The 12,744-nt window shown below is 44.2% G+C and overlaps 1 protein-coding gene across 2 annotated transcripts in view; it reads left to right on the top strand.

The window, feature by feature from the left end:
• SUDS3 (SDS3 homolog, SIN3A corepressor complex component) overlaps positions 1-10,651 on the top strand; it is a 42,130-nt gene extending 31,479 nt beyond the window's left edge. Inside the window, exons 12-13 of one of the 2 annotated variants that reach the window (XM_046024836.1) lie at positions 296-381; positions 10,337-10,651. In XM_046024836.1, coding sequence (XP_045880792.1) covers positions 296-381; positions 10,337-10,643 — 393 coding nt within the window. In that variant the 3' untranslated portion in view covers positions 10,644-10,651. Of the gene's footprint in view, positions 1-295; positions 3,629-10,336 lie in introns of those variants that run through there. The other variant, XM_046024837.1, reaches the window with a different exon arrangement.
• Positions 10,652-12,744: the final 2,093 nt, after the last annotated feature.

Raw genomic sequence — 12,744 nt, 5'->3', positions numbered from 1 at the left:
ACCAAATAAAAGAATGTCCTTAAGATCAAGGCAAAAATAGAACCAGAGATTACAGTGCCCACCATTTTCATAATCAGGTGTGAGAGAGGGAGAAGGAAGGAGAAAGGAGGTCCGGGGCTGACGCCTGCCCTATGCTAAGTGGTTCCTGATGGGTGGGGGGGTGCAGCCTGGGAGGAGGTTGCCACGGTTCCGCCCACACCTCATGCTTACAGATGTTTCGATGCTCTGGAAGATTTTGCTCCTCAGTATTCGCTCTCGCCGCTCTCATCCGGTTCCCTTTCCTTCTCCCCTGCAGATCTGGGTGCGGAAGACAAGTGACAGCACCAAGATGAGGATTTACTTGGGCCAGCTTCAGCGCGGGCTCTTTGTGATCCGCCGGAGGTCAGCGGCTTGACTTTCCTACAGTGTTCCTCCCTTGACCTTTTTTCTGGAGTGGTTTTTCGTTTTGTTTTCTTCCAAATAGAAAGTTTTTAACCTGGGAATTGCTCCTTGGCCTTGGAAACTGGGGAGTGCTGTTGTGGATTCTGCGAGGCGCTGTGGTGGCAGCCGCTTCCGTCTTTGCGTTGCTCCTTCCTGCCTCGACCTCTTCCGGCCAGCCATCACCGTGAACTCTTGCTTTGGGGAGTGTTGCGAGTTCAATTTACTCATTTCTTTGTGGGGTTTTTCTGCTTATACTTTGTCTTTTTTTTTTTTTTTTAAGCCTCCTTTGAGTTTGAAGGGATCTTTTTTTTAATTGTCTTTAGCTCTTTCCACCAGGAAGGGGTACACTCTGCATCGCATTTTCATGTTTTGAATCTGATTAGTGGATCACGTAGCTCTTTCCCTTGTCGAGCCCAATTCACTGTTTCCCCAGAAGCTTGGGGCAGAGGTCCTAGCAGAAGGAGATTAATTCTCCTGGCTCTCAGCCTTCTCTGAGAAATAAATGCCTTGTGTAACATCTGGCGTATGCCATCCATTCCACTGGCTGAGCGACAGAAAAATTTGCCTGGGTGGCTACGTGCACTGAAGTAAATGGGGTTGGGAGGAGGGGGCATCTCAGGCTCCAAATGTGCTGAAGGTACCGCATTTGAAATGTTATTTAATGCAAGTGGTTTATGCAGACTATTTGTTCTAGCTCAAGCTGGAGCAAGTGGTCATTTCAGAAGTTTTTATTTCTAATTCATTTCTGTTTCCTGCCCCTAAGGAGATGAAGTACCTCGTGCAGACCAATTATCTGGGTTATCTGTTGTAGGTGGGGAGGGGAAACTGACTGGGCAGTCATCAGTTATCTGTAAACTCTCACTCATAATTCCATTTGTGCACTCTTGTCACTGGTGCCGTTACCGCACACGGACTGTTTCCAGCCTGGGGAGCCTTGTCGGCGCCCCCAGCCTCCCAGGAGGTCTGGCCCAGGCTGAAGACAAAGGAAGCTCTGCTGCGGCTGCCACTCACCGAAGGAATCCTGGGGGCAACAACCTTCCTCACACTCCTGCTCCTCATTTCCAGCCTTGGAGAGCTGGTTCACTGGCAGATGGGGCTTTCTGGTTCATAGCTGCCACCGTAGGATATTTAAAGAATTTGGGGTTAGAGCAATGGTTAGCATCTCTGTGGGAAATTAGTAGACCTTATGCATCCTAGGAAATCTTGGTACGTCATGCCCTCGGTCTCAGGTGATTATCTTTGTGTCATTTCTTGATGTATGCACCCGAAAGGAAGTTGAGGGGCCATGATGACAAGCGAAATCACCTTGTAAGTCCTGGCTTCAATAGAGACCAAACCTTACTGACTCAGAGTAGAGGCATGTACAGATTTGTTGTTGTTCTAATTTATAACGCATCTCCCCCCCCCCCACACCTTTTAGAGTCTCCTTTAGAGAATAGGGTAAATGATGCGTGTTTGTTTAGAGTTGCCTGGGTGTTCCGTGCTTCTCTGCCCACAGCCCCCATGATGAAGATGATTGGAGTGAACCAAGTCCACAGCAAACAGGGCCTTCATCTTTCCTTTCATCTTGACAGCCTTTGATCTGTGGGAGGGCCTCTGTTGCTTGCATTGTCCCTGTGGTGTGTGTAACGTCCCATAAAAGCAGGCGGCTGTCTGTTCTCTGCTAGTGCCCTGTGATGGAAATTTAGTTACAGTATGTGTGGTCATCAGAGTTTGTTTTTGTTTTTGTTTTTTTGAATGATTGTCTTACTTGGCTTCCTAGCAGTACACCGAAGTTTGGTTTTTTGTTTTTGTTTTTTTTTTTTTGGAAAATTCGGAGATTTCAGCATCAAAGCAACAAGTCGTCTTTTTTTTTTTTTTTTCCCTTGCCTTTTCTGGTGGCACATTTGTGCTTTTGTGAAGTAACTGTTCGTTGGAAGACCAGAGTGTGGGCACTTTGGCTTCTTCTCTGGCCTCAGCCACATCACTGCCTTCTGGTCCTCAGTATCCTCACAATCCTTAATCATGACTGTGGGAATGGGCACAAGTGGGGAATAGACTTGAGACACAGCACAGTAAATTGTACTCCTAATCCCAGAAGATTGAGTTTTTTATTTTATCATTCTAGAGATGAAAAGCCAGCAGTTTAGCCCCTTTGGCAGGCCCCTGTGGTGACAAGGGGTAGCAGAGCCCCCTTGTTTAGGAGCTGGAGGTGCTTTTGTGATGGGCAAAAACAGATTTTGAGATTCCTGGACTAACAAGGGGCTGGCTTTTAGCCCAGGTGGCCATTCTTATTCCAGAAGGTCTTTCTTTCTCACCAGACCGTAGGGTACCATGTGCATCCCCAAATTCAAACTTTCCTGCAGATAAGACTTGGGAAAAGGTTGGTCTACAACTCTAATGAAGAACCTGTACATGGTGTTAATCTGATCAAGAAATTGCACTTGGGTTATTCTGATCAAGAACCTATGTGTGTGTTTTGTTCGAGGTACCTGCCTTGGTATTATACACAGTGTTTGCTTTGGATGTGTCACAATATTTATTTTACCTCTGCTTGGGGGCGTTGTGTTGCCTTCTCTGCCCTCTGACTCCCTCTCTTCCAAAGCCAGTGTCCTCTTGAACCATTTCCAGATTTCCGTGGCCATACCAAAGCCAGGATGTTTTCATTTGTTTGGATACCGGTATTTATGGATATCTAACTACCTAACTTAATTTTTTTTTTTTTCTTTAAACTCCAAACTGGGTCCAGTATAAGATCCCAGAGGCTGATCTGCAAATCAAGCTACTTGTGTTTGTGTGCGAGACCCTGTGTTCAGGATTGGGTGACTTTTCTAAGAGAAATGTTGGGGGTGGGGTGGGGTTGGTTTCTTTTTTTTTTTTTTTAAACCTGACTTTGGGGGTGGGGGGAATCCTGTTTTTTACAGTATATTTGTTTTTTCATTAACATTTCCTTTTAGCCTTGAATTTTTACTAAATTTCCTCCTGATTTAAAAATCTTGTTTCTAATCTGGGAATTTGAAATCGTGGTACTTAATGTTACACCAATTTTTCCAAAGACTTCAAACCAATTTAATATCAGTACATGGTAAAAATTTGCAGCCATTTCAAGCAGCTGGTGGGCTTTTTATATATCATCATTAACTGGTATCATTAAATGTTCTGAGAGGTGAATGTAAAATGTAAAAAGTATAGGGTTTTTTAAAATAACAATAAACTTTCAAAGAGAAAACCAGCATGTAGTCTGTGTTATATCCATTGACTTGATAAATGATTGAAATTTCTTTTAGCCCCCCCCCCCCATTGTGGGGAAAGGAAATCAGGAAAGGGGGAGGGATATGCTAGATATTTGCTTATTATGAAGAGTAAGTTAAGGAATGATGTCAAGGAGAGGGTCTCAGTTTTGTAAGGAGCCGTCTAGGAGTGTTGACCCATAAATGTGGTATACTCTTTCCTTATTGGTGAAGATAAAAAATCTCATTAAAAACCGAGTCAATAAAATTGACCTTAGATGGGAAAAACCTTAAGGTAAACTCGTGTGATTGAGGAGGATGTTGTCATTTGGTACTCTAGAGCACTGCCTCCCAATTTTACCAAAAAAAAAAAAAAAAAACAAAAAACTGGTATTTCTACAGCTCCCTGGTAGGTAAACTGAGGAGGTTGCTTGCTGCCACAGGTGACTGACCTGGTGTGCTCACGACCCGAGTGTGGCATGCCCATTGGGAAGGGCTGCTCTGTGCTTTGGATGTTGGAGAAGGGCAGTCACTGTTTAACGTTTTTTTTTTATTGTAACATAACGTCTGTTCAGAAGAGTGTTCAAATTTTTTTTTTTAAGATTTATTTGACAGTGATCACAAGTAGGCAGAGAGGCATGCAGAGAGAGAGAGAGAGAGAGAGAGGAGGAAGCAGGCTCCCCACTGGGCAGAGAACCCGATGTGGGGCTCGATCCCAGGACCCTGAGATCATGACCCGAGCTGAAGGCAGAGGCCTTAACCCACTGAGCCATCCAGGCACCCCATCAAATCTTAATTATAGAAATCGGGTTTCCTCGAAGTGGACACGTCCATGTGACCATCACCTAGATTAGGAAGGAGCACAGCCAAGCACCCGCAGCCCCAAGCAGACTTCCTTCCAGTTGCTACTCCTCACTAAAGTAATGGCTAGCCTGACAAGTTTTCTGTATTTTAATCACCTTGAACTGTTGGGTCCTTCCATAGTAGTTTGGAAGAGCCAAGTCCCTGGTGGAGGCTAGGAGCTGGCCAGGGACTTGAGAGCTGGTAGCAGAGGATGTGGCAAAATGAGGGAGGGGAAACCTTTCAGGTTAATCCTGTTTCCCTCCTGCTTGTCGCCAAGGCAAATGGAACTTGCCCTTCATATTAATATCTGCCTTCTCGTGAGTTTTTTGTGTATGTCAAGCACAATGCTAAACCCTTCTGGCGTTCTCTCATTTAATCTTTGTAATGATCTGAGTACTAATACTCTCAATATAGTAATGTAATGTCGATATATTAGGTAACATAGTCATTCTGAGACTGACTTAATTTTCCCATGAAACTCCGAGCTCAGCACTGTGCCTAGTCATAGTATGTGCTCGGTAGATGTTGTCCAATAACATTGTTGTAAAGTGATCAGAGGAGGAAACAGATTCCTTCAGTCACAGAGAATGGTTCAGTACTTTCTCCAAGGTCACACACTGAGTTGCAGAGTCCCAGATCTTTCAGAGTCCAAGCCAGGGTTCCTGGTACAGTGCACCATGCAGTCTGTTCCCAGCCCCCTTTGTTAAAATTGCATTTGGCATTTCCACCTTTCTCCAGCCCTTCCCTCGGAGTTTGTTTTTTATCTCCTCTCACCTCTTACAGAATCAGAGAGCAAATTTTAGAGGTAAAAACACATATGATTTGCTAGGACCTTTTCCCCTGCTGCATAACTCCGGGCTTCTCCCTTGGTAATGGAACTGAGAGAGTCCGGTTGCTTGCCAAGAGGCAGCATTCTTCTGAAACAGCATGGACAGGAGTTCTAAAACCAAGGAACCATTTAGAATGTGAAGAGTGTGCTGTCCTGATGGAGCTGACTTTATCTAATAAGCAACGTGAGAGCCTTTGGAGGAAAACATGTGTCTTACCCAACCCCCCAGGATCACTTTCTTCCTGCCTGCCTTTCTTGTCATCTCTAAGGTGGGAGGGGTGGGAGCCATTGAACTGGTTTCTAAACATGTAGATGGAGAACAGGATATCCTACATCTGACTGGCTACTCTCTGCATGTCGGTGGACCTTTTCATGTCATGTCCTGCTGTAGAGTCACTGAATGACAGAACAGACCAGTTCAATGTCACCTGCTTTAGACTGCCTGCTCAGCTCCAGCCAGCAACCTGCATAACAACTGAACCCAGGGTTTGCAGTCTTTGGAGGGAGGCAGGAATGAAAGCTATTACTGGTCTCTTCTATTTCCACAAATCCATCTTGGGTAAAGCTGAGCATTTTTCCTCCTTTTAAAAAGGAAACAGTAGATGGAGTGCATTAGAGAATGGGCACCAGCTTACTCTCTTTGGACATCATAATGTGGTGAGAAATATATTAGCTTTAGGAATTTTAGTGTTTACCAGAGTAGGTATTTTTGTGAATAACTATGATTATTAAGACCAAAAGATACCTATGTTCAGGAGAATCCCTAGGGGAGTGAGGGTGATAAGATACAGCGTAGGTACCTAGATACTTAATCCCTTTACCCATTTTCCCTAATCTGTGTTTGCTCAATTCTCTGAAAGATACAGATCTATAAAATAACAAAATTCACTTTACTGATATGGCAAGACCAATAATCAGAATCTGAAAGATTCTCTCCCCTGTTTCTCAGAAGCTAGAGACTCAGCAGATGCTCCCCACTTTGTTGGCGTCACCTGTCTGCCTGTTGATGGTGTGAGTGGGTATGGGTGTTGCAGAACCCTCTAAGAAAGCATTACCCACAGGGAATAAGGTCCCGAAGGTGGGAGGACAACGGCCTCAGGTTGGCAAGTCCCTGCAGATAGTCAAGAATCACTTATAATTCAACATTGATTATTTGATAAGTATTTGAGTTTTTAACTGAGATGTAATGTGGCATAGTGACAGTGTGGCAAAGCAAAAGCTTTGGAATCAGTATTTGAACCCAGCTTTGCTGTTTCAGTTAACTAGCTGCTGTGTGACTTGAGGCATCTTAATCTCTGTTAACCTCAGTTTCCTTATCTGTTAAATAATATCCACCCTAGAGCATGATTTTGAGGATTCTGATATTAACGCCTTGAACACTTCCTATGTGCTAAGCATTTTACCCATATTAACTTCCTGAATCCTTATAATGAGCCTCTGAGGTAGTTACTATTACAGTCCTCACCTTGTAGTTGAGGGAATGGAGAAACAGAGAAGTTAAGTAACTTGTCCAAAGTCACACAGCTAGTAAATGGTAAGCCAGGGTTCTGACCCCAGTTTCTGTAGAGTCCCTGCTCTCATTCGCCATATCGTGCTTTGAGGGTTATGTAACGCAGGACTGGACTGAGGGCCTGCCCAGTCCCTGGAGACTGCCCCTTCCATTGTCAGTGCTGCCGCCATCTGTCTTCTCGGTCCTTGGATGACGATCTGCCAAATCCTGAGAGACCAACATGATTTCAAATGGGTTGGAGTGCCCAGTACGTTCGGTTGAGAAAGATTCCGAAGCCCAAGTTTGGTAGATTGAAAGGGGTGACCTAATCAATTACCTTTGTCTGCCACGGGCAAGGGAGCTTATTTATTTGCCATTACTGATTTAGTCTGACCCTTTAATTTTGAAGTTGGAAACAGCTGAGGCCCAGAGACAGTAAATGATGTGCCTGAGTTCATATGGCCAGCTCTAGACAGGTGACAGGGGTCCCGTATTCATAAACCTGGCATGGCCACTCCTTAACTCAGGGCACTTACTTAACGTCTATGTGCTTCAGTGTTCGGGCACACACTTTTCTGGTTTTAGCTTTAATCGTCTTGCACCGCAGAAAGCATCTCAGACCCAGGCACACTGAGACACTTGGTCACCCTGCTCCCTTTCCTTCTCTGCAAAGTGAAGATGAGAGTTGCCCTTTTGTCATGGAGACGCTGATTCCGTGGATTAGCTGAGTTCCTAAGGATAAAGCCCTCGCAAGCAGCATTTGGGACATAGTAAATCCTCAGTACATGGATTGGTCGTTTGTGGTTGTTCCTGGTTTCATTATCCTTGGAGCAGAGGGTTCCTGCCACAGAATGAGTTTGCTCCCTGGAACTTCACTGTCATGCCAAACACGACAGGGGACCTTGCCATGATCATCTGGTCACCTGGATTCAGCTGTCTGGGATATTTCATCTTCTACTTGAAATAATAAATAATCATGAGCTTGAGGGTTGATGTAGTTACTAGCATTCAATCCCCATGATGTTTATTGAGTGGCATTCTAGGTTCTCTTGGGGGACTCAGAGAGATGTAAAAATATCGTTCCTTCCCTGTGGGACGTTGAGGATGGGCAGCCATGCTTGTCCGTCATTCTAGTTCCATGGAACAGGGGCTACACTTGAGGCCTGGAGAGAGTGGGACAGAGGGCGCAACAGCTGCTGACATTTATGGAGCAGGTGGCTAAGGGCTAAGAGTGCATTAGCTCTATTCGTTGTGCCCTCTGGATTTGTTGTGCCACGTCTGGGGTTTACAGACTGGGAAACCGTGGTTTACTATGATTAAGAAACTTGTCTCCAGTTCACCCAGCTCCATTCCAGAGCAGGTCGACGCTGACCCAAAGTCTGCGTTCTCAGGAACCACGAGTGCTTTATAATTTCTTTTGAAAGCAAGTAAAATTCAGGCTTGGCCCAAAAGCTGAAGCAGGACTTGAGCAGTGTCGGTGGCGGGGAACGGGAATTGCACATGGAGAAAGTGGCTTGAGTAACAGCAGGGGTGGGGAGGGTGGGGCAAGTTTAAAAAGTCAAGTAAGAGTGTGTCCACCCAATAATAAATCCGGATGAATGAGGATTTATTATTGGGTGGACACATTCTTACTTGACTTTGAACCTTACTTGATTTTGAACCTTAAAATCCGTTTGCTCCCCAGCCCTGTATCTTTTTGTCCTTCCACACTTTGGGTTCACCTTCCTTCCCTTTCTGCTTCTGTCCTTTTCTCCCTTCTCTCCCTCCTCCTCCCCCTTTTATATCACCAGTGCGGTGGCTCGTGGCAGTCTTGGAGTGATGCTTTCCAATTTCACACTTACATGCTCCCGAAAGTATTCGTAAACTAACTCGTATGTAAAACCAATAAAGGGCAACAGCACACATTCCTGTTAGACAGTCATTTTGTTTGACTCCCTTTCTTCTGTTTTGATCACTCATCTTCCTGCAAACATGGTGCTTTGACCTTAATGTAAGTGGAAGTTTCAGGAGTCCAGGCCTGGTGGCGCTCTTGTCAGTGTATGAGTAATAGGAATGCATCAGAGCTGTCCTTATGGAGCACTTACTGTGGGCCTGGACAAGTGCTGAGTACTTTCCGTACGTTACCTTTTTTTTTTTTTTTTTTAACACTGTCAACACACCCACGTGAAGTGTGTCTTGGTTCCCATTTTAACAAATGAGGAAGTTGAGACTTGGAGGAAAAAAAGCTTCACCTCTGCCCCACATTCATACATTTCCTCTTCCTGTTGGCTTCCCCCATCCTCACATAGACCGAAATATAAAGGATGCTTAGTTGTCATCTGAGCCAACCCCCCTCTGTTTTCCACACCTGGAAACCGACACAGAGAAGGGAAGCAACTCACCTAAGATCACACTGCTGATTAATGGTAGAGCAGAGACTAAATCCAGGTCTCGAAACTCTTCACCCAAAGACCCAGGCTGAGGCTGAAGGACATGGGTATGAGATTTGGGTTTGAATTTTAGGTCTGTGGGTTTTCAAGCTGTGTGATCTTAGGCAGGTCATGCAACCTATCTGGGCTCCAATCTAGAGAGTGGGGATGATAATGACGGCTACCTCAGCCACTCATTGTGAGGATAAATGAGGTCATGTAAGCAAAGCAGCCGCAGCAATGACCCTCATGCTTGAGACAATGACCCTCATGCCTGGGTCACTCTAGCACTTTAGAAAACACATCCCCCATTGCCAGCTGCCCACATTAGGGCCACTGTTATTTCGGGAGTTGTCTGCCCCACCTCCCCACCTGCTTCCATCCCAGTATGCCTTGAAGGTAAGCCCACAGCAAAGCAACCTTCCAAGGGTACCCCTGCCACTAGCCACAAACCTTGAAATTCAAGACAAGCAGATGTCCAAGCATATGTTCTACACCTTATTAATGACTCACTAGAGAAGAATTTGAAATCCTGCCCCCCCCACCCCCATGGGCTATGTTTGAGAAACCCACTGGCCTGTGGGGGTGGACAGGGACTTGCTCTCCCCACGCCCCACCCCAGTCCCCAGGGATTTGCATATATAGGTGTATTTTATAAATGCTTATTGAGTGAACAGTTGTGGTCTCCTTATTTCTCAGTGCAACGTATTAATCTCTGTAATCAACTAATAACATTTGTAGTTTAGAAATTAAAGGATTCTACACAGTTGGCCACAAAATACAGTGGTCTCCTATTTTCCTATTTTCCCCTCCGAGAAGCAACCATTGCACCTCTTTTAGCTGATTATTTTGCTGTTTCTTTTTTATCTTTGCTTATTACTAATGCTCGATATTTAATTTCTGTGCATTCTCTATTGAATTCTGACCGTGGCAATCCTCCCCTCCTCCCCCAATATAGTTATTTCTTAATTTTGATTAGGTCAGTATTCAGTGTTTACATTATTATGGCTGTGTAAACTCTAGTCACAGCTGAGCCCTGTTGTAAAGTGTGATTGCTTTTTTTTTTTTTTTTCCTTGACAGCGTTCCCCCCAGGAGTTAATAATTGTCTTGTATTCTGTTGTATGCTTGGTTTCCTAGGTGCTTATCAGGAATTCAACCTCAAAGCCTTCACCAAGTGTTTAAATTCCCTTTAAGACATTCAGAGACAAGAGGCAGATTTTGTCACCTGGAAAAAACCTTCCTGCCCTGGGGACTTCTGACCTGGTTGCCCACCCTGGATGGATCCCCCACCCCTGACCTGGTCTGGCACAGAGCTATCCCTCTGGAGTCTTCTTTCACCACCATCCTGGGGCTCCCCTTTGTCACTCTTTGGGTTTGGACCTCTCGTTCTTTGTCTTCCTTTTTCTTTGCTCCCCCATTTTGGCAAAACGTGTCTTGCAGTTAACTTACCAAGCATGATTAAGAACACTTTCATTCTGTTCTCTTACTTCATTGATGGTTTGGCTGGTATAACTACATTTTTAATTCCCAGAATTTAAGCCCATACATTTCCAGAATTGAAAAGGCCCACAAAGCACTTAGCGTTTAACTATATTTCAGCCAACCCCTCCCTTCCTCAGCCTTTGTTTCAAGAGGTTCTGTGTGCTGCTAAATTCATTATTCTCAGGTTTCTCCACTGTCAATTTCAAGATTCAGGTTTTGTTTTGTTTTAATTTACTTTCCAGCTTCTAAAATCTGGTTGTTTCTTCTCCAGTGTTTTCCATTGTGGAGGGTTTAATTCTAGCTTGGAAATCATTTTCCTTCAAGATTTTGATGGTATTGTTTATTGCTGTCTAGCTTCTGATGTTGTCCTGGAGAAGTCGGAAGCTGTTCTGATTATTTATTCTTGGATCTTTTCCCCCCAGCTTTGCTGAGATTATAATTGACTTACCATCGTGTTGGTTTAGGGTGTACAATGTGATTTGCCATACTAGTATATTGTGAAGTGATTACCACAATAAAGTTAGAACCTATCCATTGTCTCAATAGGTGTACCTTGTGTGTGTGTGTGTGTGTGTGTGTGTGTGTATGTGTGGTGAGAACTTTTAAGGTCTACTCTCCTAGAATCCTTCAGGTATACAGCACAGTATTTCTTAACTGTCCATTACGTCCCCAGGATTTATGTAAAATACGAAGATTGTACCCCTTGGCCATCTCCGCTCTTTTCCTCCACCCCCCACCCCGCTCCTGCCTCCAGCAACTACCAACCTACTCTCTCTTTCTAGGAGTTTGATTTTTTTTTTTCTTTTAGATTCCACATATAAGTGAAATTATATAGTATTTGTCTTTCTTGGACTTACTTCACTTAGCATACTGCCATCGGGATTCATCCATATTCTTGCAAATGGTGAGATTTCCTTTTTTATGGCTGAATAATATTTCGGTGTAAATGTATACCACATTTTTTTTAATCCATTCATTCATCACTAGGCACTCAGATCGCTTCCATGTCTTGACCATTATGAATAATGCAGTGGTGAACATGGGGGTACAGATATCTTTGAGACAGTGACTTCCTCTCCTTTGGATATATACCCAGAAGTAGAATTGCTGGATTACATGGTAGTTCTCTTTTTTGGAAGGAGCCTTCATACAGTTTTCCGTAGTGACTACACCAATTTCCATTCCCACCAACAGTGCCAAAGGGTTGCAGAAAGGTTTCCCTTTTCTCGTGTTCACCTGTACTTGTCGTCTCTTATTTTTTGATTATTCATTTTAATAGGTGTGAGGTGATATCTCATTGTGGCTTTGATTTTCATTTACTTGATGACTGATGATGGTGAGCAACTTTTCATGTACCCATAGCCCATTTGTGTATCCTTGATGATCTGACTTTTTAACATCTCTGGAAGCTTGTAGGATCTGTGGTATTTTGAAAATTCACGATAATAGGCCTAATAGTGGGCCCATTGTGCTAAGCAGTTAGCTTTTTCAATTCAGGAAACCTGTGTCTTTAAATTCTGAGAATTAAAATATACATAAACACACACATACACACTTCATGGATAGAGTAGCCAGTCTTCAAGATGGTGCCCACGATCCTTGCCTCCTCGCAGTCATACCGTCTGTACTGTTCACTGTTGTCATTGGACCAGGGTTGGTCTCTGGGACCAGTAGCATACAGTAGAAGTGATAGAAATTCAGTTTGGAGATTAGAGTATAAAAGACATAGAGACTTCTGTTTGGTTGTGCTCTTTCTCTTGGATCACTTGCTTTGGGGAAAGACAGCTACCAGGTGTACAACTGTATGGGGAGGCCGATGTGCCAACAGCCAGGTAGGCGCTACGGTTTCTGCCAATAGTCATGTGAGTGAGTCACTTTGGAAGAAATCCTCCAGCCCCAGTCTAGCCTTCACATGAGACTGTAATCCCCCAGACTGTTTGACTGCAACCTCGTGGGAGACCCTGAGTCAGAACCACCCAACTAAGCTGCTCCCAGGAATTCCTGATCCTCAGAAACTGGGTAAGAGAATAAGTGTTAGAAACTGAGTACTTGGGATAATTTGT

This window comes from Meles meles, chromosome 12 (assembly GCF_922984935.1).
Source record: "Meles meles chromosome 12, mMelMel3.1 paternal haplotype, whole genome shotgun sequence".
Lineage (NCBI taxonomy): Eukaryota > Metazoa > Chordata > Mammalia > Carnivora > Mustelidae > Meles > Meles meles.
Note: the sequence above shows the minus strand (reverse complement) of the source record. Positions and strands in the feature narration are given on the sequence as shown.